The sequence below is a fragment of the Lolium rigidum genome, chromosome 7 (genome assembly GCF_022539505.1).
Source record: "Lolium rigidum isolate FL_2022 chromosome 7, APGP_CSIRO_Lrig_0.1, whole genome shotgun sequence".
Classification (NCBI taxonomy): domain Eukaryota; kingdom Viridiplantae; phylum Streptophyta; class Magnoliopsida; order Poales; family Poaceae; genus Lolium; species Lolium rigidum.
The window spans coordinates 313,637,786-313,660,438 of NC_061514.1; the positions used below are offsets into that span (position 1 = coordinate 313,637,786).

At 49.0% G+C, this 22,653-nt stretch overlaps 1 protein-coding gene across 1 annotated transcript; it reads left to right on the forward strand.

The window, feature by feature from the left end:
* Positions 1-6,107: 6,107 nt before the first annotated feature.
* Positions 6,108-7,377, forward strand: LOC124678243 (peroxidase 21-like). Its single transcript, XM_047214164.1, has 2 exons — positions 6,108-6,193; positions 6,311-7,377. The coding sequence occupies exons 1-2, from the start codon at positions 6,121-6,123 to the stop codon at positions 7,246-7,248; spliced, it is 1,011 nt and encodes a 336-aa protein (XP_047070120.1). The 5' UTR covers positions 6,108-6,120; the 3' UTR covers positions 7,249-7,377.
* Positions 7,378-22,653: the final 15,276 nt, after the last annotated feature.

Sequence of the window (22,653 nt, forward strand, 5' to 3'; positions counted from 1 at the left end):
ATATAACAATATAAACAAGGTGTAAATATTGTGTATACCTTCCGCGATGTCCATATAGAACCAAACGTCGGCATGTCGATGCGATCCGCGTTGTACAACTCGTCTGTCGGCCAAGACCCACCACCAATCTCAGGACGGCCGATGGGAAACCTCGTCCAGGACCAGAGCTGCAACATGAGTGGGCAACCAACGATTCCAAAACCATGCGAGGTGAGCTGACAACCCTTACACATACCTCGGTACGTAGCGGCTAAGACCGCAGAACCCCAGCTCCTCTGTGTGATGTGCTCTGCTTCTATGGCCTCTGCTATCTCCTGAGCTATAGGGATGTACCACGCACTGATCGTGTTCCCGTGATTATCCGTGAACATCGTCTTCCCGAGTAGCCACATGAGGTACGCCTCCAAGCTGCGAGTGATCTGGGCCGCAGTCATCGGTTCATCGGGGTATCCGAACTGCTCGATCTGTCAAGAAATATTCAATGTCAGGACTTACATATTACGCGGTAATTAAGGCTTGATAAAAAAGACGAAACTATTACGAACCTGGAACTCGTGTAGCCACGTCTGGCGAGGGCCGTGAGCCTCAAAAGAGATAGGCCCAACGCCATCGCGAACACCAAGGAAACGTGCATCCATGCTGTGCATCCAGCCCACGGGTTCCTCCAATGGGCCGATGGGCTCACCAGCCAACGGAAGGCCCGGCCAACATAGACACGTCCTCTAGAGTAGGAGCCATCTCACCCCGGCGAAAGTGGAAGGTGTGGGTCTCGGGCCTCCACCGATCCACTAAGCAGGTGATCAAAGCAGCATCATAGTTCAGGCGCGAAACGTTATCTCGGGCCTCCACTAATCGAGCGAAAGGTAGTAGTCCAGCCCACTTCAACCTGCAAAACAAATCATGAACAAGCTAAAGCAGGTCCAATTCGAAGATAAATTTCAAATTAAATCTAAAACACCTACCTGTCTTCCTACTGAGGGTGTATCATCCAGTTCTTCTTTGGAGTACGGGTCTGCAGTGGCTCGATGCTCTGCGGGTCGGCCTCCAAGTGCGATGCACGATGTTTCTGATCAATCCCTGGATCGAGCAACGGTCGGGCCGCCATATCTGCATTGATCACAAAGATTACAAATTAAAGCATAGTTCATATAAAGTACAAATTAAAACATAGTTCATAAATATTACAAATTGTAGCATTGTTCAGACTAAGATTACAAATTGCATCATTGTCACGTACTACAACTTAAGCATAGTTCATAAATATTACAAATTTGCTACTGTCTCCCTCTAGTTCTTCCCCTCCCACGCCTTCCTCGGTTGCCTCGCCTTCCTCGGTTAGTCGTCGCCGCTGCAGCCGCTGGGTAGAAAGTGGGACATAGGGGGTCCCTGTGTCCAAATTGGTTGCAGAGAAAACATTGCCTAGTTGGACCACCCGCTTCTGCTTCATCCATATCATTTCTAATGCGCCTTGTCTCCCGTCGACCTCTGTTTGTACGTAATAACCTTGGGTCAGGGATGTACCGCCTTTCATTTGGTATCACCGTAGTAAAATTTCATAAGACCCTTGCTCCTAAACTGCGAGAAGAAATTGGCCCCCAGGTGGCGCATGCACCACCTACTCTGCATATCCTGCCATGACGTCTCTTCATCAGGTCCGGCTTCTTTCAGCGTCTTGATAGCCGCAAGTATACATGCATGCCTGTCATGGAGCACGCACACATTTGGGCGATCTTTCTCTATCGATTTTTTTAACTGCCTGAAGAACCATAACCAGCTAGCAGTGTTCTCGCTCTCAACAAATGCAAATGCGAGAGGCACAATTCGATTGTTGCCATCCACTCCAATTGCTGTCAGAATCTGTCCCTTGTACCTCCCAGTCAGAAAAGTTCCATCTACACACATCACCGGACGACAGTGCATGAAAGCCTCGATGCATATGCTGAATGCAAAAAACACCCGTGCGAGAACCACGACATTAGGGAACTCCGGTATCACAAAGTCTTGTATGTCCACATGGGTGCCCGGATTCCGGTCCTTCAATGTCTGCAGGAGACGGACGACACCGTCATAAGCATCATAGAAGGTCCCGAATCTGTTCTCCAGTGTCGTCTGTTTAGCCCTCCATGCCTTGCCATATTCAATTTCATACTTATATTGAAGATGAACTCTTTTCTGGATGGCTTTAACCCCCATCGCTGTATTCTCTACAATCTCCTTGTAGAACAGGCGAGCAAGCAGAGTGGATGTAAGGTTTTGGTGATCCTTCAGCATACTCTTAAGGACACAGGTGTGCGGAACGAAGTCGCTCACCACCCATGTTATGTCATACTTCGGACAGTACCCATGCACCCTTGATGGACATCTAGCATCGCTGCAGACCACTGTCAAGAATTTCTGACTTCAAATGGTGGTTCTGAATACCCTTTGCGTGTTCATTGCCCACTGAGTGATTGCTTCCTGCAGATGTCTCTTGTCAGCATATCTAGCACCAACTGAGATGGTGTTCATGCTGTACTCCCAGGCAGAATCGTGCCGATCATCGACTATCATTGCCTCCGACAAATCATGGTTCCAAGAAGAGGGGATCGGATCCTCCTCTTCGTTACCATCTGAAGTATCGGATCCACCGGATTCATCTGAGTCAAGCTCATAGTCCACTCCATCCTCATCTTCCTCGTCCATCATGTTCTGCATCTGGTCTTCTTCTTCATCCTCGCTTTCAAGCTCGACACTACCGTCATGACCACCTGCTACATGGCTACTCTGCCCGGATTGGAAACTGCTGCCGTCAGCATGAGAACTTTGACTGGTCTGGCCTAGATGGAACTCATCCTCGCCTTCCTGGGAATTCACCACCTTCGCCTCGGGAAGCATTAAGGCGATGGGGTGAGTTCCCCTGCGCTCGCACGCTTCCAACCAGTGCACCCACTGAGAGGTCCGCTCAATCGGCTTCAACCGCCAGAAAATCTGGGTACTTGAGCTGCTCCACAAAGCATGCACACCAACAGTGTATGCTTCGGGATTAAGCCCGAAATTCACGGTCAACCATTCCTTCAACCGACTAACTCGCCATGTTTTTGGGTTTGTCAGATGCAACTCCTCGTACTGAAACTCGCTCAAATCAGCTCCCATCGGAGTTGTTCGGACCGTGCCATGACCGAAGTAAACAACGAATTTTACTCTATCTGACATATCTGCTCAGCTATACAAATTACAGACTCGTCAAAAAAATCTAGCACCTACACTCTAAAATAAATAAAAATCTAGCACATGCAGTCCTAAATAAATACTTTCTACCGGTACATATTTCACTAACTAATGTGCGAAGCTAATGAACCCAACATGCATTATGATTACACCATCTAATATCAAGAATTGGGGTTTACCCTTGAAGCGTGCCAAACACCTCCGTCAGCAGCTCAACTCCTCCACTCCGCAGCAGCTGCACCACCACGCAGCAGCTGCAGCTGCAGCTGCACCACCACGAAGCAGCACCACCTCCAGCAGCTCCACCACCACCACCAGCTCCACCACCACCAACAACACCTCCACCAAAACGTCTCAAAAACTAACCCATCTGTAGATCAGCTAATTCTACAACATTTGGTGGTGAAACTACAACAAATGGCTTGATAAATCGCTCACAAACGAGGAAAAATGGTGCTGGACTGAGAGCTAACGAGAGAGAGACAGAGAGCAGATGACTGAGAGCGAGCTGGAGGAGGAAGATGAGCGTCGAGCAGCGCTGCGGGCGAATTTAATCTGCCGCGCTTCGGGGTCAGTGCGCCCGAATCGCCCGAGTTGGGGTCGCCCCACCCGAAATTGCCGCATCGGGATTCCTCGCTCTGACACCGTCTGCCCCTGGCCAGGGGACAGGCCGACACGGGCCTTCGGTGGCCGACAGCCACGCTTCGGGGAGGAGCACCCCGAAATTGGCCTGACACGGCAGATTCGCCTCGTCTCGGGCTCCTCAAACCCGATTTTGTAAATTCGGGTTCCACCACCCCGACGGTGTATTATTTCTGAAATTTGCTGAAAACGAATATTATTTCTGGAATTAATATTAAAAAGTGTATTATTTTAAAAAATCTCCCCCTTAGGGTTTGAGAAAGCGACGTTAAAAGCGTGAGACCTTGTACGGTTGACGCTAGTACTCCCTCTATCCCAAAATAGGAAGCCTATAATATTTAGATAAACTTAAACTTTTCAAAGTTTGACCAACTATATAAAAATGTCAACATTTATAATCCCAAATTAATATTTTTAAAATCAATATGAAATATATTTTCATATTATGTGCATTTCAAATTTTAGATGTTGATATTTTTTTTGTACATACTTACTCAAACTTTAAAAACTTTAACTTTACCTGAAAACTATAGTCATCCTAATTTAAAAAGGAGGAGTTAGTACTCACTCTCTCACAATTTATTAGGCGTGCGCATATCCCTAGGTCGCAAATTTGATCAAGTTAGCATTAGTTATATGTGCTTGAGAAAAATATATATAAATTTACCAAAATAAGTGCAACGAGTATGTAAATTCTCACAAATTTCCAACAATTGGAGTTAACATGAAAATGTAAGTGTAGAACAAACACTATATGATTTTTGTATAACAACAAATACATGAAAAAAAAGTTATCTAAAATATAAGGAATAAATTACTTTACATGGGGCTCAAACTCAATACCCAATGAATAAAGGATTCCATCCAACCATTTACACTACTTCAACACTCATGTCAGAAACAGACAGTTTTCGTTTTTATATATTTCGTCGAATATTCATACATTAGTATATTTTTTAAAATATTTGGATATTCATCTGAATACACTTGAATTGAAGTGGGACCCGCCCCTGCTCGGGGCCGGTGTGGGTGCCAGAGCGGCGCCTCCAGTGTGGTTGTGTGTCATGTCTAGCCACTTGGGTGGTGGAGCTGGTGGATCGGCGAGTGCGTGATCCCGGGACCAGCGTGTATATCGCTGATGTATCTTTTTTCGCTCGATTTTCTGTAATTAACCGAGATATTATCTATCAATGAAATAGGCGAAGCTTTTGCCTCAGTGTTTAAATAAATGTTGATGCTGTCCTCCTCCTGCGTGGCAGCTAAGGACGTGGGTGGTCGATAGTTATGGCAAGGGCGGTTTGCAGCAACACGTCCGCTTGTATCACGAGCAATTCCTACGGACGTACCAATCCTATGCATACCAATCCTTCTTTCGATCAGACTCTTGGTCCAAGTATCGTCGGAAATATCTGATATTTCGAGTAACATGGCTGTATTGGGCCATGTGAACGGCGCTGGGCTCTACTCTCTTGAAAAATCGAGCCCAGATTACGTACCTTCGAACCACGGACCTCACTATATCTCTCACGGACCAGCTCACTTCTTCGAAATAGCAGCAGTGTGCTTAGTGCTACCTCTCTCTCAAGAAAAATAATGTGCCCGTGCCTTGTTCGCTAGTGCTACCGACACTAATGTGTTGCTGTCTGAGTTTATGGTGTTCAAACAAACAAAAGTATTGAGTGCAGACAATGCAATCACCATTGCCGATAAGAAATCAGTCTCGAACAGCATCCATGCATGGCCCCTTCGTCTCTTCTTGAATTATGGTCCTGGCATTGCACGTTCAGCTCCGCCCCTAGATTGAACCACTTCAACTACCAGACCAAAAATGAGAGTCCCAAGCCGCGCGAGGGATACCTGATATGCACTTCGTCTTGAGATATTTGTTCCTTTATGAATTTTTTGGCATTCCACGGCTCTCTAAGCAGAGATAGCAGGACGTGTTTAGTTATCCTCACCTAGCCCAACCAGACATGCTAGGTGCAAAATAAAAACAAAAAAAACTTTGTTTGGATTGCCTCTGAGCGTGGTTGATTGCCTAATAAAATGGCGGTATAATTACTGTCGTGGTGGTACGTATTAATAGTTCTTGGCTGCTAAGTTTATAACCTGCTAAGCTGGGTTAGTGTTAGTACTCCACTTCACTTCACTGCAGTGTGTGCCAGTCAGGGGTCACTTTCAGTCACCCCATCCATCTCCCCTCCTACTTGTCGCCTATAAAAGAGTGACGAGATGAGGTTGAATTGGGATGAGATCGAACTGAGTCTGACAATGAAAATGGGTACGAGCTCAAGCCTGCTGCCGGTGGCGTCTGCGCTCCTCATCCTCATGTGCTTCACTGCCGGTAACTGACTGCAGAATTGCTAACTTAATTTCTCTCTAGAATGCATCATCGACCATCGGGAGGATCTGAAGTGGTAGTACAAGCTCAGTTTCAAGCTTATTTTTGCTGTCATGGCAGGAAATGCTGCCGCTAGTGCTAGCGGTCTGAAGCTGAACTACTACGCTAAAAGCTGCCCGAGGGCAGAACAAATCATCAAGGAGCAGGTAAAGAGCCACTACGACGAGCACGGCAACACGGCCGTCTCGTGGCTCAGGGCGCTCTTCCACGACTGCACCGTGAAATCCTGCGACGCGTCGCTCCTCCTCGAGAGCAACGCCGCCACGGGCCTCGTCTCCGAGCAGTCCTCCACGAGGAGCTTCGGCATGCGGAACTTCAAGTACATCGACGCCATCAAGTCGGCGCTCGAGAGCGCGTGCCCCGGCACCGTCTCCTGTGCCGACCTGCTCGCCCTCGCCGCCAGGGACGGCGTCGCCATGCTCGGCGGCCCAGCAGACATCCCGATGCGCACGGGGCGAAGGGACGCCACGGCGAGCTACTACGGCGAGGTGGAGCGGTACCTCCCCGTCCACAACGACACCGTGTCGGCGGTGCTGTCCCGGTTCGCGCCCATGGGCGTGGACGCCGAGGGCGTGGTGGCGCTGCTGGGCGCGCACTCCGTGGGACGCGTCCACTGCTTCAACCTCGTTTCGAGGCTCTACCCGGCGGTGGACGGCACCATCGAGCCGGCGTACGGCGCGTACCTCCGTGAGCGGTGCCCGACGGCGGACGCCGTTGAGGACACCCGCGACGTGGCGTACGCGCGGAACGACAGGGGCACGCCCATGGTGATCGACAACATGTACCACAAGAACCTTCTCAAAGGCAGGGGCCTCCTGCTGGTGGACCAGAGGCTCGCCACCGACCCGCGCACCGCGCCGTACGTGAGGAAGATGGCGGCGGACAACACGTACTTCCACAACGTTTTCGCGGCGGCGCTGGTCAAGATGTCGGAGAACGGACCGCTCACCGGCGACAAGGGCGAGGTCAGGAAGGACTGCAAGTTCGTCAACTCTTAGTGAGTTCGTGGATTGGATTTTGCGTGTATGCGTGTGAACTAGTAAATTGTAACCGTATACGTAATACGTCTATGTGTGTAATGCTGCCCGGGGCAATAATTTGGAAGAAATGAAAGGATTATTCTTGTAGGAGGGGCCAAGTGAAGATACTGCCGACATTTATCAGTCCTTTCCTATGAGTACCTGTGGTTTGTGGATGAAGTGAAGATAATAATACGAAAGGAAGGGAAATGTCTAGAGTCTAGACAACACATATTATGTCTACCTTTGTTAGTTCTGTCTGTGGGAGAATTAAGTTAGTTTTAGATTGATTTTAGAACTATCTACATCACGATTTACACATGAGAATTACACGGGCACGTAATTGCATCCTTTTTTCAGCTGCACGTAAATTATACATAAAATCAGGTGGCCAAGAATTCAACCAAAAAAAGTTAGTTTTAGGTTAAAAAGAACTGCCGCACCCAATTTACAGTTATAGTAACATAGAGTAGTGATCAATTTAGTTCGCAATGCAAGACACCATCACAATAACTGCATCAAGGAGCACAACGAATTCAGCAAAGCAATAAACGAAGCGACATCAAAAGCGTGAGACATTGGACACCAGTAGTATGTTGATGCTTTGAAGTGGCAGACCATATACAAGTATATAAAACTTCAGACTTCCACATCACGCATTCAGAGAAAGAGGCCCATAAAAACTTGCTGCCAATGATGAGCAGTTGAACTCGTCTGTTCTCGGTGCACCTACACCAGAACAATAGCAAACACACTGTCTTCCGCGCCACCTGATGGCTGACGTCCTCGCCTCGCTGCCCTCAATGGCGCTGCCATGCTTGGCGGGCCGCCAACATCCCGATGTGGACCGGGCGTTGGGATGCCATCGAGAGCTTACTACTGTGAGGTGGAGAGCTACATCCCGAACCACAACTAATATTTGTCGCCGGTGTTGGACCGGTTCGAGTCCATGGGCACTAGAGTTTTACTAAAACTACGTGGAACTCATGCCAATATTTATTTCATATAACAATAATAAAAAATAGTTGTTAATATGATAATACATTTCCTAGATTCTTCCACTACATTTCCTAGATTCTGTTATCACCAGAATTTGACCAAGTCAGAGGTGGGCCGCGATCAAGATGGACGTAAAGGATATATATAGAAGGAATACGTGAATCGGCCTTTTATACCAAGTTGGGCTTAATTGCCCGTGTATCTGTAACATATTAGATCGCATCTTAGTTTAGAAGTTAGAGTTTATCTCGTGCACGGTTTGGTGCACGCCCACATTAGAAAGTCCGTTGGACTATAAATATGTACCTAGGGTTTATGGAATAAACAACAACCAACGTTCAACCACAAACAAATCTCGGCGCATCGCCAACTCCTTCGTCTCGAGGGTTTCTACCGGTAAGCGTCATGCTGCCTAGATCGCATCTTGCGATCTAGGCAGCACTAAGCCTGCCTACGTTGTTCATGCGTTGCTCGTATCGAAGCCTTTTTGATGGCGAGCAACGTAGTTATCTTAGACATGTTAGGGTTAGCATTATTCTTCATGCTGCATGCTTTCGTAGTGCAACCCTTGCATGTCTAGCCGCCCTACACCTACCTTAGGTGTAGGGGCGGCACCCGCTTGATCATAGTTTAGTAGATCTGATCCGTTACGATCGCTCCTTGTTCTACAAGGATTAGTTTAATATCTCGCAATAGTTAGGCCTTACAAAGGGGGAGGATCCGGCGGCACGTAGGGTGTCGTTCGTTGGCCCTAAGCGGGATGTTCCGAGGATCAACCTCGTGTTGGTTTTAGGCCTTGTTTAGGATCGGCTTACGATCACCGTGCGTGGCCGCGAGGCCCAACCTGGAGTAGGATGATCCGATTATGCGGTGAAAACCCCACATCGTTGTAGATCTCATTAGCTTTACCTTGATCAAGCGGGACCACCATATATTCGGACACCCCGTCCGAATCATGGGTGGATCGGCTCTTTGAGCCGATTCACGAGATAACTCGAGAGCCGATCGAGGCTCGTATTTAACGTTTACGTGTGTGCCCTGCAGGAAACTAAGCGAGGCATCATCCACACCTTCACGGCCAGGTATAGGTCGGGTGGCACGCCCTTGTGATAAACATCGGTGCGTGCGACCGGGGAGGCTTTGCGGGCCGTCGCTCGGAGGGACTAGGGCCAGCCGCAGCCCTAGTTGTTCCCGGCTCTACGGTGTTGCCCGTCTGCGCCCGCCGGTGGGTTTCGACGTCAACACATTCGGCACGCCCGGTGGGACCATCGACGACATCCACGACATCGCCATCTACATCCGAGATGGCGGAAGATACTCCGGTCACATACGCGGATGCGCACGATGAGCTCAAGAAGAAGCATGACGAGATCAAGGCAACCCTCGAAGCCGAACTCATCGGCTCCTTCCACCGAACCCGCTCCCATGGCGTCGGGTGGAAGGGTTTCACACCTGAAGGCGCGCTCGATGGAGTGGACCTGTCCGCCCCGTCGGAAGAACGCACCAGGTCGGCTGCGGCGAGGAGATCAACTACATGGTGGCTCATTCGCTGCACCGCCACTACGAGAGCCTGGTGAACACCTTGGAGCGTGTCGCTCTCCGCGTCGTCCAGGAAATCATGAGTCACCGGTACTCCCCGTCGGGACCGGCTCTGGGGACTTTCAAAGGAGAGATGCCGCTCCAGCCCCAGCCATTCGCGTGGGCAGCACCGGAACTGCCGAACTCATCGGCATACGTCGTCTACAAGGTTGGTGGTGATCCTAGTGACTACCAATTCCTACCTGAGCCACCTAAGGAGATCCCGCACGGATACACGTGCGCATACGTGCCGGACTGCAACGCCCGGGCACTCTCGGACCAGGCTGCGATATCAGCGGCCTCTGGAACGGCGGGAGGAACGTCAGGAGCCGATCCTGATAAGCAATCGTGGCTGGCTAAGTACGCCACCCCGACGAACCTCCAAGGCCCATCTCCTGCAGTTGGCTTAGAACCGGAAAAGCAAGCATGGCTGGTTAAGTATGCCACCCCGGCGAATCTTCAGGGTTCGACACCTTCAGCCATCACAGCGGATCAGATTTGTACAATTCTGAAAGATCAGTTCGGTATTATGCCGAAACGGAAAGCGTTCGGCTACACCAAGCCGTACCCAAACAGCTATGAACTGATCCCGCTGCCACCCAAATATCGGCTCCCGGACTTCACAAAGTTCAGTGGGTCAGAGGGGTCCAGCTCCATCGAGCATGTGAGCCGATATTTGGCACAGCTGGGCACGATCTCAGCATCAGATGAGTTGCGCGTGAGGTTCTTCTCACAGTCCCTCACAGGATCGGCTTTCGGGTGGTACACATCGCTGCCACCGAACTCCATCCAAACTTGGAAGCAGTTGGAAGAACAGTTCCATGAGCAGTATCACTCAGAGGCTTCCGATGTTGGTTTCGCCGATCTAGCGCAAGTACGACAGAAGCGCGGGGAGACAGTGGCGGAATACGTCCAGCGCTTCAGGACCATTAGGAACCGATGCTTTTCGGCTCGTATAAGTGAAAAAGAAGCGATCGAGTTGGCGGTGGTGGGTCTCTCATCATCAATCAAGGACGTGGCCTCTCAAGCGGATTACCCTTCGTTAGCGCACATGGTGCGAAGGCGACCGCATATGAACGAGCGCCACCCGGATGTTTACCAGGACAAATTCAAGCGGGTGGTGAGCGTGGTTGAGGCAAACGAAGATGAAGGTGCCATGGGAGATCAGGAGGTAGCAGTGGCTGAATGGACTCGAGCGACAGGCCCCGTGACCTGCAAATGGGTGAAGCCACAAGGCCCTCCAAAAGGGTTCGACTTCGACGTGACTAAGACGGAGCAGATCTTTGACCTCTTACTCGCGGAGAAGCATATAAAGGTACCCGAAGGCCACAAGTTCCCCACGGTGCAAGAGCTGAACGGAAGGCCATACTGCAAATGGCATAACACGTTCTCTCACACCACCAACGACTGCGGAGGTGTGGCGGCAGCAGATCCAAATGGCGATAGAAAACGGACGGTTGATTTTCAACCAATACGCCATGAAGGTCGACACACACCCCTTTCCCGCCGTAAACATGGTGGAGTATGCTTGCCACGCAGGGTGCCAGCCGGGTTTCCTGTGCAGTATTAACATGGTAGATCTTGGACACCACGCCGGCAAGGATGGAGATGAGGGCAGCTGCTCTCATAGCAAAGAAACAGAGGAAGCCGCTCCACGCGATCGGCTCCGCCAAGACGGCAAGCGCTACGTAACAGAGGGAGAAGTGAAGAACATAAGATATCAGCGACCTCTCTCTGATCACCTCCTCAACAAATATGTGAGTCAGTATGACCAACGCCGACGGTCAAGCGATGATGATGAAAGAGATCGTCTGGCTAGGGAAGCCAGAAGACATCGTCGGCATAATCGCGATGAGGAGGAGCACGAGCGTTGTGCCAAGGGAAAGGCAAAGGAGCGAGACGACGAGGACAGGCACTGGGATTGTCCCTTCTTCGAGCACTCGCTGGGATTCAGGAATGAGCCGATTGCCAACAATCGGCAATTGCCCGTAATGCAACCGGAAGAAGAAGGAGGCAGCCAACGTGTCCGTGTTCGAGCGCTTAGGACCTCTCCCACCACAGAGCAAACGAGCTGAGTCCCCTCGGTTGGAAGATCTCGAAGATTCGAGAAGACGAGGGAGAAGAAGAAGAACAGGTACCACCGGCCAAGGTGGTGCCCCGACGGACTCGGCCGTTCCCGAAACGCAGGGTTCAACGATTGCGCGGCCTGGAAGAAGCCGAGAGGTTATACTTGCATACATTGAGGAAAGCAAGGCCTGATCCGGCTGCAAAGGTTCAGCGAACCCTGGATGAAGAGGGTCGTCCACGGAAAATGGAGTGGCGCCCCAAGCAAAGGAAAGCCGATGATGAAACATCGGCTGGCACAAACATGGTGCTCGTTCTTCCGACAAAGCTCAGTGCTCCACGGTTACTCGATACATCCAAGGTGGACGACAGCAAGCGCACCAACATGATAAAGTCAGAGATTGGGCTGGTCTTATCTACCGGCCTGAACGAGTAACAAGAACACGTCAATGAGCAAACATGGCGAGGCTGATCCTTGTGATCGGCCCCAAAAGATTTGTGAAGAGACATCACAAAACCTTCACCGAACAAGCAACGTGGAGGCCGATTCCAGCAATCGGCCAAAATTATCCTCACCCACCATTCTGCCTGGGTTCGACATGTTATCCAACAGAGCCGATACCATCAATTCTCTTGACAGAATCGGCTCGGGGGGGCACCCAGGTGGATAAAACATGAGGATATGCAATGGAAGCGTCTCATCCTTTGGTGATGGGTATTGGAATATGGGGGCCGATGCACTAGTCGGCCGTAAAATCTAAAAATTCGAAATTTTTCGAGCACAGCCGATGCAGCAGACAATCGACTTAAGGATATGGAAGCCGATGCGCGGCCATCGACTCAAGAGGAATAACTGTTACGATCAGAGGGTCAATGGAGCACTAATGGAAGAACTCCTCAATGGAGTAGTGTAAGAGCTCGGATCCTCTCTTCAAGGGCAAAGGCCAAGAGCAGCCTGGACGTACAGATCAGGTCAAGGATGGAGCGCATCAGATCCACCAAAGGAAAGGAGCCGATCTGGCTGGCAAGAACTGAAGAAAGCTCGGGGGACAGCTCACCTTGAAGGCTCTCTGCTTTGAGAAGCCGATTTATGTTCAAATCGGCTGGCTCTGCATAGGAAGCTCCCTCAGACATGATCAAGCCCGAGTCCATACAGCTAATTCGCGTATCCTCGTCTCTGTTTTGTTTTGGCTGAGACTCGGGGGGCAACAGGCCTATGGGTGCCCTGTTCTTAAGAGCCGATTAGAGTTACCTCGGTTGTTATTGCATCATGATTGTCTCAGGGAGGAACTGGGAAGGAAAAGCCGTCGTCTGGTACGAGGTTTGGACCGTGCTGGTGCTGCAAGAAAAGAGGAGATTGGTTCCTCAAATCAGCCGATGAATAGTCATCGGCTGCGGGACTGCAAAACGCCACAATTGAGAAAAACAATAATAGCCCGATTCGTCACTATCGGTCTTGGTGTGGCAAGCGGAAGGATGGAAATTGGATTAATGAAAGGAGAAATTGGAAGAACAGTTCTCATTAATTCAAAGGAGCAGCTTTACAAGAAGAGTCGATGGCTCTCAAAAGAGGGATCTAGTGCCTAGTGCACTGCTACTGCTAGTCCTATTCTACTAGTCGTCGCTGTCCTCATCGTCGCCGTCGTCGAGGTCGTCGGCGCTGCTCCTAGGAAGCTCCTCGCCGCTGCTGCCCCAGCCGTCCGCTGGAGCCTCCTCCTCCTCCTCGTCATCATCATCGTCCTCGCTATCCGCCCAGCCGCGGAAGCGCTTCGTTGGAGGATACCCAATGGAGGCGGAGGAATCATCTTCCTCCTCCTCATCTTCTTCCTCGTCGTCATCATCGTCCTCGCTGTCCGCCCACATGCGTGAGCGCTTCTTCGGCGGGAGCCTGGTGGCAGGGGAGGCCTTGGTCTTCTCCGCTTCTCCTCCCTTCTACTCCTTGTCGAGAGGGATGGGGTGCGCCCGGAGCGGAGATCGTCCTCTTCTTTGTTCTTCGGCAACGGTTGGAGAGAGGTGCCTGAAGCGGAGGAGGAAGAGGAAGACATGGCTGCGAGGAGAGAAGGGTTTTTTGGTTTGGTGAACAGAGCAGAGCAAGGCAATGGAGTGGTGAACCGTTTGGCACAGATAAATAAAGAGAGTGTAGTGGAGATTTAATGCCATACGGTTCTCGAGGACGTGAGGCCGAAATTGACGATTCATACAGAGAAGCCCGGGAGGCGAGGCGTGATGATGGAAGATTCTGCGGCAGCTCGCTCCGCCACGACATGACCCGACGAAAGAAAGCGTAATGATTTTGGAAATGTCATTTCCAAAACCAGGGGGGCATGTGTTATCACCAGAATTTGACCAAGTCAGAGGTGGGCCGCGATCAAGATGGACGTAAAGGATATATATAGAAGGAATACGTGAATCGGCCTTTTATACCAAGTTGGGCTTAATTGCCCGTGTATCTGTAACATATTAGATCGCATCTTAGTTTAGAAGTTAGAGTTTATCTCGTGCACGGTTTGGTGCACGCCCACATTAGAAAGTCCGCTGGACTATAAATATGTACCTAGGGTTTATGGAATAAACAACAACCAACGTTCAACCACAAACAAATCTCGGCGCATCGCCAACTCCTTCGTCTCGAGGGTTTCTACCGGTAAGCGTCATGCTGCCTAGATCGCATCTTGCGATCTAGGCAGCACAAGCCTGCCTACGTTGTTCATGCGTTGCTCGTACTGAAGCCTTTTTGATGGCGAGCAACGTAGTTATCTTAGACATGTTAGGGTTAGCATTGTTCTTCATGCTGCATGCTTTCGTAGTGCAACCCTTGCATGTCTAGCCGCCCTACACCTACCTTAGGTGTAGGGGCGGCACCCGCTTGATCATAGTTTAGTAGATCTGATCCGTTACGATCGCTCCTTGTTCTACAAGGATTAGTTTAATATCTGCAATAGTAGGCCTTACAAAGGGGGGGAGGATCCAGCGGCACGTAGGGTGTCGTTCGTTGGCCCTAAGCGGGATGTTCCGAGGATCAACCTCGTGTTGGTTTTTAGGCCTTGTTTAGGATCGGCTTACGATCACCGTGCGTGGCCGCGAGGCCCAACCTGGAGTAGGATGATCCGATTATGCGGTGAAAACCCCACATCGTCGTAGATCTCATTAGCTTTACCTTGATCAAGCGGGACCACCATATATTCGGACACCCCGTCTGAATCATGGGTGGATCGGCTCTTTGAGCCGATTCACGGGATAACCTGAGAGCCGATCGAGGCTCGTATTTAACGTTTACGTGTGTGCCCTGCGAGGAAACTACGCGAGGCATCATCCACACCTTCCCGGCCAGGTATAGGTCAGGTGGCACGCCCTTGTGATAAACATCGGTGCGTGCGACCAGGAGGCTTTGCGGGCCGTCGCTCAGAGGGACTAGGGCCAGCCGCAGCCCTAGTTGTTCCCGGCTCTACGGTGTTGCCCGTCTCTGCCCGCCAGTGGGTTTCTGACGTCAACAGATTCTTCCACTACATTGGAGCTACATCCCGAACCACAAGTAATTAACATTAAAAAATCTGCATCACTTCTGCTTTAGTTCACCCCTTACCCCCAACTCAACCACTACATTGGATGGTGAAGCCGCTCTCCATTGGATTTGAAAAAATTGAGTGGGGGCACTCACCTATACCTAGGTCCGCTGATGCAGCCCTGCCTATCGTCGACGCTACATCATGGCCAAGGAGTCCCCCAAGTGGACCAACAACGCAAAACCCCGCCATATATGTCAAGGTGAACCCCTTCCTCTCTATGGTCGACATCAACACCAACTTGAATGGTATGCTACCTCATGCCTATCGTTATGGTGTCTACAGGTACCGACATCGACAAGGACCAAGAGAGAAGGAATCCCCATGGTGCAAGGAAGAAGGAAGAAGAAGAAGGAAAGAAGAGGGGGACCAGCCGGTCCAAGACCCGGCCAACCGGGCCCCAGACCGGATCAGCCGGTCCCCGGTCCGGTTGGACCGGGCCACAGACCGAGCAGGCCCCAGCGTCGCACCGGAAGCCAACCGGACGGAGATCTGTGACCTTTCCGGTTGGCGACCGGTCGACCGGCCCCACGACCGGACCCGCCGGCCCCAGGCCCGGTCAGACCGGCTCCAGGACCGGATCCGTCGGGTTTGACTCACCAACTTGTACCTCTTCGACCCAGGTCGCCTTGTATGCCTATATAAGGCCCCAGCTCGCCCCCATAGCTGGTTAGACAAGATTTAGGCTTAGACATGGATTTGAGCTTTGTCTCCCTAGGGTTTCATCCCCTTTGTATCAAGGCAACCCTTGTTGGATGATTGGATTTGGTGTGTGAGATTCTAGTGCTACCACTCTCTCTCCCACTCCTAGATTCATCTCCCTCACCGATATCTCACCTCGGAATTCTACCGCGTGTCTCTTCCGGGTTGATTCTATTGGCGTGGTCCATCGAGCCACGAGGGTAAGTATCGATTGTATCGGGTAGGTGTGCATCCGCGTGTTCTTCGTGTTCATCGTGTTCTTCGCGCTCTCCCTCTCTTTCCCCTTTGGATTTCGGGTCAACTGCGAGATCGGGCCACACACGGGGTCTTAGACCTCATCATATGGTATTAGCAGCCTTTGGTTTCCGCGGATTTGACCCCCCACCCACCCAATTTCATCTCTGAAATTTTTTCCCCAAAAATCCCCCAAAATAGCCCTAAATTGCCTTTTGACGGATCTGCGATTTCGTTGCGTTTTGAGTGGTTTTGGTCCATGGATTCGGTGTTATTGTGTTTGATCTACTATTTCCCCAACTTCTAGCCCCCAATTCCATCGTTTTCCTTCGATTTGGGTCGATTTGGACGAGTTTGGCTCAAGAACACGTGCAGCCGGTTGAGAAATCCAGTCAACCGGGCTGCAGACCGGGCCGGCCGGAGCCAGAGCCGGTCAACCGGGCGCCCAGCCGGGCGCCAACCGGGCCAGAACCCGGTCAACCGGGCGGCAGACCGGGCCAGCCGGCGCCGGGGCCGGTCAAACGGCCGCCAACCGGGCGCCACCACTCCCACCTCTGCCGCCGACCACCACCACTCCTCTCCTCCGCCGGCAAGCTCCGCCACCCCCGCAGACCACCGGTAAACACCACCGCGGCCCCATAAACACCGCCGCAACCGCAAGAGCATCGACACCACCCACCACCGGCATACCACCGCCACCACCGCCACCACCGCCAAGCTACTTTGACCCTTTTCTTCCGCTAACTTGTGTTTGCTTGTTCCGGTTTGAGTGCCTTGTTTGTGACACTAACCCGCAGCTCCGATGCAAGCGACGACATCCGAGGCACCCCGAGCTTGCAACCGTACTCTTGACATCACCGCCTAACATCTTAGGTATAACTTGCATTCCCTTGTAACCCCTCTTCTTTTGCGATCTATCCTATCGAGCATTGCTTATTGAGTGTTGCGAGACATTGCACGTGGCCCCGATAGTGAGGTGTGTGTGTAGTGTGGAGTCAAGCTTATAAGCAAGTACTCGTGTGTCAAAATAGCAAAAGCGAGATAACGCTAACATAGAGCGAGAAAAAGAAAGAAAAGCACAAAAAGAGTGCAAGTGCCATCATACATACCAAAGTGTACAAAGTGCCACCATAGATACAAAAGAGTGCAAGTGCCACCAAATACAAAAGAGAAAAAGCTTTTAAGCAAAAGAGAGAAAAAGAGAAGAGAGGCCACGTGTGAATCTTGTTGTCTCTTCGTTTGCAACCAAAGCTTTGATCTCTTCTTGTGTTAGTGTGACACCGAGCACCCTTGATTAAGGGCTTCTTACACTTTTCCGCTCATTCCTTGGTCGCACTAACCCCGTTCATCTCGTGTGTGCGTTCCATATCTTTTCCGTGTTTATAGTGATCATCGCTTTGACAATTGATTTTCTTTGGATTTCACCCACTCTTGACAATACACTTGATTTCGGATTTCGTCTTTTGGCTTTCCACCACACTCACCTACCACCATATTTGCTAGCTTTTGCGTGTGTCTTTGTGTGAGTGCCCGATACAATTGTTCTAACTCTCGGTTTGTTGGATCACCCCAATCTTGTCATACCACGGTAAGGTTGCGAGGTAGTGTTCTTCCACTAACATCCACCATATAGATCTTGTCGTGCTAACATGGATAGCGAAGAAGAAGATACGGAGGAGTACACGGAGCACTTCGAGGAGGATACCTCTTCAAGCACCGCGGATGTGGAGGAACATGTGGAGCTCTACTCCGACTATGGCTCCGCAAGCATCATCGACATGTCCGACATCGAGGAGCTCGACAACGACCATGGCTCCCCAAGCATCACCGACATCTCCGACATCGAGGAGCTCGACAACGACCATGGCTCCCCAAGCATCATCGACATGGACGACATGGTGGAGCAACGCCACGCCTACGACATGGTGGAGCAACGCCACGCCTACGACATCGACGCCATGGCGGAGCCTCACCTAGTCACCTACTTGGCCAATGGAGCTACATATGAAGATAGCGGACCTCCACGATGGCACCATCATATGGATCATCAAGAGCGTCCCCATCATGAGCGTCATCGACACACTTCTCCGCGCTCCACAAGGCGCCACCATGAGAGTGCTTATGCACAAGATCGTCGACTTCAAGCACATCATGTGGAGCACCAAGAGCGTCCACAACATGATCGTCATCGACACTCTTCTCCAAGCTCCACAAGGCGCCACAAGCAACATGCCAAGTTGATACGTCTCCAACGTATCTATAATTTCCGATGTTCCATGCTTGTTTTATGACAATACCAACATGTTTTATTCACACTTTATATCATTTTTATGCGTTTTTCGGAACTAACCTATTGACGAGATGCCGAAAGGCCGATTGCTTGTTTTCTGCTGTTTTTGGTTTCAGAAATCCTAGTAAAGAAATATTTTCGGAATCGGACGAAATCAAGACCGTAGGCCTTATAATTCCCGGAAGCTTCCGGAGCACCGGAGAAAAGTCAGAGGGGTGCCAGGGGGGCCCCACCCCACAGGGCGGCGCGGCGCAAGGGGGGGGGGGGGGCGCCCCCCTATGGTGGCGTCACCCCGTGGCCCCTCCGACTCCGATTCTCGGCCTATATAATCGTCCCTGACCTAAAAACATCGACGGAAAAGCCACGGTACGAGAAACCTTCCAGAGCCGCCGCCATCGCGAAGCCAAGATCTGGGGGACAGGAGTCTCTGTTCCGGCACGCCGCCGGGACGGGGAAGTGCCCCCGGAAGGCTTCTCCATCGACACCACCGCCATCTTCATCAACGCTGCTTGTCTCCCATGAGGAGGGAGTAGTTCTCCATCGAGGCTTGGGGCTGTACCGGTAGCTATGTGGTTAATCTCTCTCCTATGTACTTCAATACAATGATCTCATGAGCTGCTTTACATGATTGAGATCCATATGATGAGCTTTGTATCGCTACTAGTTGTGTGCTACTCATGTGATGTTATTAAAGTAGTCTATTCCTCCTGCATGGTGTAAAGGTGACTAGTGTGTGCACCGTGTGGTTCTTGTCGTAGGCTATGATCATGATCTCTTGTAGATTGTGGAGTTAATTATCATTATGATAGTATTGATGTGATCTATTCCTCCTTCATAGTGTAATGTGGACGGTGTGTGCACTATGTTAGTTCTTGGTTTATTTTGCAATGATCTATTATGCTCTAAGGTTATTTAAATATGAACATTGAATTGTGGAGCTTGTTAACTCCGGCATTGAGGGTTCGTGTAATCCTACGCAATGTGTTCATCATCCAACAAAAGAGTGTATGTAGCACATATGAGAAAGAGTTATTTATTATGCGATCAATGTTGAGAGTGTCCACTAGTGAAAGTGTAATCCCTAGGCCTTGTTCCTAAATATCGCTATCGTCTGCTTGTTTACTGTTTCTTTGCAGTTACTATTGCTATGCGTTACTACTCGCTCATACTTATTCATACCACCTGTATTTCACTATCTCTTCGCCGAACTAGTGCACCTATTAGGTGTGTTGGGGACACAAGAGACTTCTTGCTTTGTGGTTGCAGGGTTGCATGAGAGGGATATCTTTGACCTCTTCCTCCCTGAGATCGATAAACCTTGGGTGATCCACTTAAGGGAAAACTGCTGCTGTTCTACAAACCTCTGCTCTTGGAGGCCCAACACTGTCTACAAGAATAGAAGCACCCGTAGACATCAAGCTATTTTCTGGCGCCGTTGCCGGGGAGGAAAGGTAAAAGGTACTCACACTCCGGATCTCGGCTACTAAGCTATTTTCGCCATTGTAAGTACTCGAAGCTATTTCCTTTAGATCCTGCAATTGCATCTTGTTGTTTCTTGTTTACACTAGTTTGGCATAATGGACAACAATGAGCTTCTTATTCTATTTCCTGATTTAAGACATGGATGGTTTGATGCGAAAATTAAAAAACCCATGGAACATATTAGTATGAACACTTTGAATACCATTGTTGCTAATGATATAGAAAGTTCTAAGCTTGGGGAAGCTGGTTTTGATGAGCATGATCTTTTTAGTCCCCCAAGCATTGAGGAGAAAATTTACTTTGATGATACTTTGCCTCCTATTTATGATGATTATAATGATAGTGGTCTTTTGGTGCCACCTACTATGGAGAGTAAATTTTGTTGTGATTATACTATGCCTCCTACACTTGATGAGAATAATAATGATAGCTACTTTGTTGAATTTGCTCCCACTACTACTAATAAAATTGATTATGCTTATGTGGAGAGTAATAATTTTATGCATGAGACTCATGATAAGAATGCTTTATGTGATAGTTATATTGTTGAGTTTGCTCATGTTGCTACTGAAAGTTATTATGAGAGAGGAAAATATGGTTGTAGAAATTTTCATGTTACTAAAATGCCTCTCTATGTGCTGAAATTTTTGAAGCTACACTTGTTTTATCTTCCTATGCTTGTTACTTTGCTCTTCATGAACTTGTTTATTTACAAGATTCCTATGCATAGGAAGCATGTTAGACTTACATGTGTTTTGAATTTGCCTCTTGATGCTCTCTTTTGCTTCAAATACTATTTCTTGCGAGTGCATCATTAAAACTGCTGAGCCCATCTTAACGGCTAAAAAGAAAGAACTTCTTGGGAGATAACCCATGTGTTATTTTGCTACAGTACTTTGTTTTATATTTGTGTCTTGGAAGTTGTTTACTACTGTAGCAACCTCTCCTTATCTTAGTTTTGAGTTTTGTTGTGCCAAGTAAAGTCTTTGATAGTAAAGTAAGTACTAGATTTGGATTACTGCGCAGAAACAGATTTCTTTGCTGTCACGAATCTGGGTCTAATTCTCTGTAGGTAACTCATAAAATCAAGCCAATTTACGTGAGTGATCCTCAGATATGTACGCAACTTTCATTCAATTTGGGCATTTTCATTTGAGCAAGTCTGGTGCCTCAATAAAATCCATCTTTACGGACTGTTCTGTTTTGACAGATTCTGCCTTTTATTTCGCATTGCCTCTTTTGCTATGTTGGATGAATTTCTTTGATCCATTAATGTCCAGTAGCTTTATGCAATGTCCAGAAGTGTTAAGAATGATTGTGTCACCTCTGAACATGTTAATTTTTATTGTGCACTAACCCTCTAATGAGTTTGTTTTGAGTTTGGTGTGGAGGAAGTTTTCAAGGGTCAAGAGAGGAGGATGATATACTATGATCAAGGAGAGTGAAAGCTCTAGGCTTGGGGATGCCCGGTGGTTCATCCCTGCATATTTCAAGAAGACTCAAGCATCTAAGCTTGGGGATGCCCAAGGCATCCCCTTCTTCATCGACAAATTATCAGGTTCCTTCTCTTGAAACTATATTTTTATTCGGTCACATCTTATGTACTTTACTTGGAGCGTCTGTATGTTTTTTTTTGTTTGAATAAATGCTTGTGTGGGAGAGAGACACGCTCCGCTGGTTCGTATGAACACATGTGTTCTTAGCTTTTAATTTTCATGGCGAAGGATGAAACTGCTTCGTTCATTTTTATATGGTTGGAAACGGAAAATGCTACATGTAGTAATTGATAAAATGTCTTGGATAATTTGATACTTGGCAATTGTTGTGCTCATGTTTAAGCTCTTGCATCATATACTTTGCACCTATTAATGAAGAAACACATAGAGCTTGCTAAAATTTGGTTTGCATAATTGGTCTCTCTAAAAGTCTAGATAATTTCTAGTATTGAGTTTGAACAACAAGGAAGACGGTGTAGAGTCTTATAATGTTTTCAATATGTCTATAATGTGAGTTTTGCTGCACCGGTTCATCCTTGTGTTTGTTTCAAATAGCCTTGCTAGCCTAAACCTTGTATCGAGAGGGATTACTTCTCATGCATCCAAATACTTGAGCCAACCACTATGCCATTTGTGTCCACCATACCTACCTACTACATGGTATTTCTCCGCCATTCCAAAGTAAATTGCTTGAGTGCTACCTTTAAATTTCCATTCTTCACCTTTACAATATATAGCTCATGGGACAAATAGCTTAAAAACTATTGTGGTATTGAATATGTACTTATGCACTTTATCTCTTATTAAGTTGCTTGTTGTGCGATAACCATGTTTACGGGGACGCCATCAACTATTCTTTGTTGAATATCATGTGAGTTGCTATGCATGTGCGTCTTGTCCGAAGTAAGAGAGATCTACCACCTTAATGGTTGGAGCATACATATTGTTAGAGAAGAACATTGGGCCGCTAACTAAA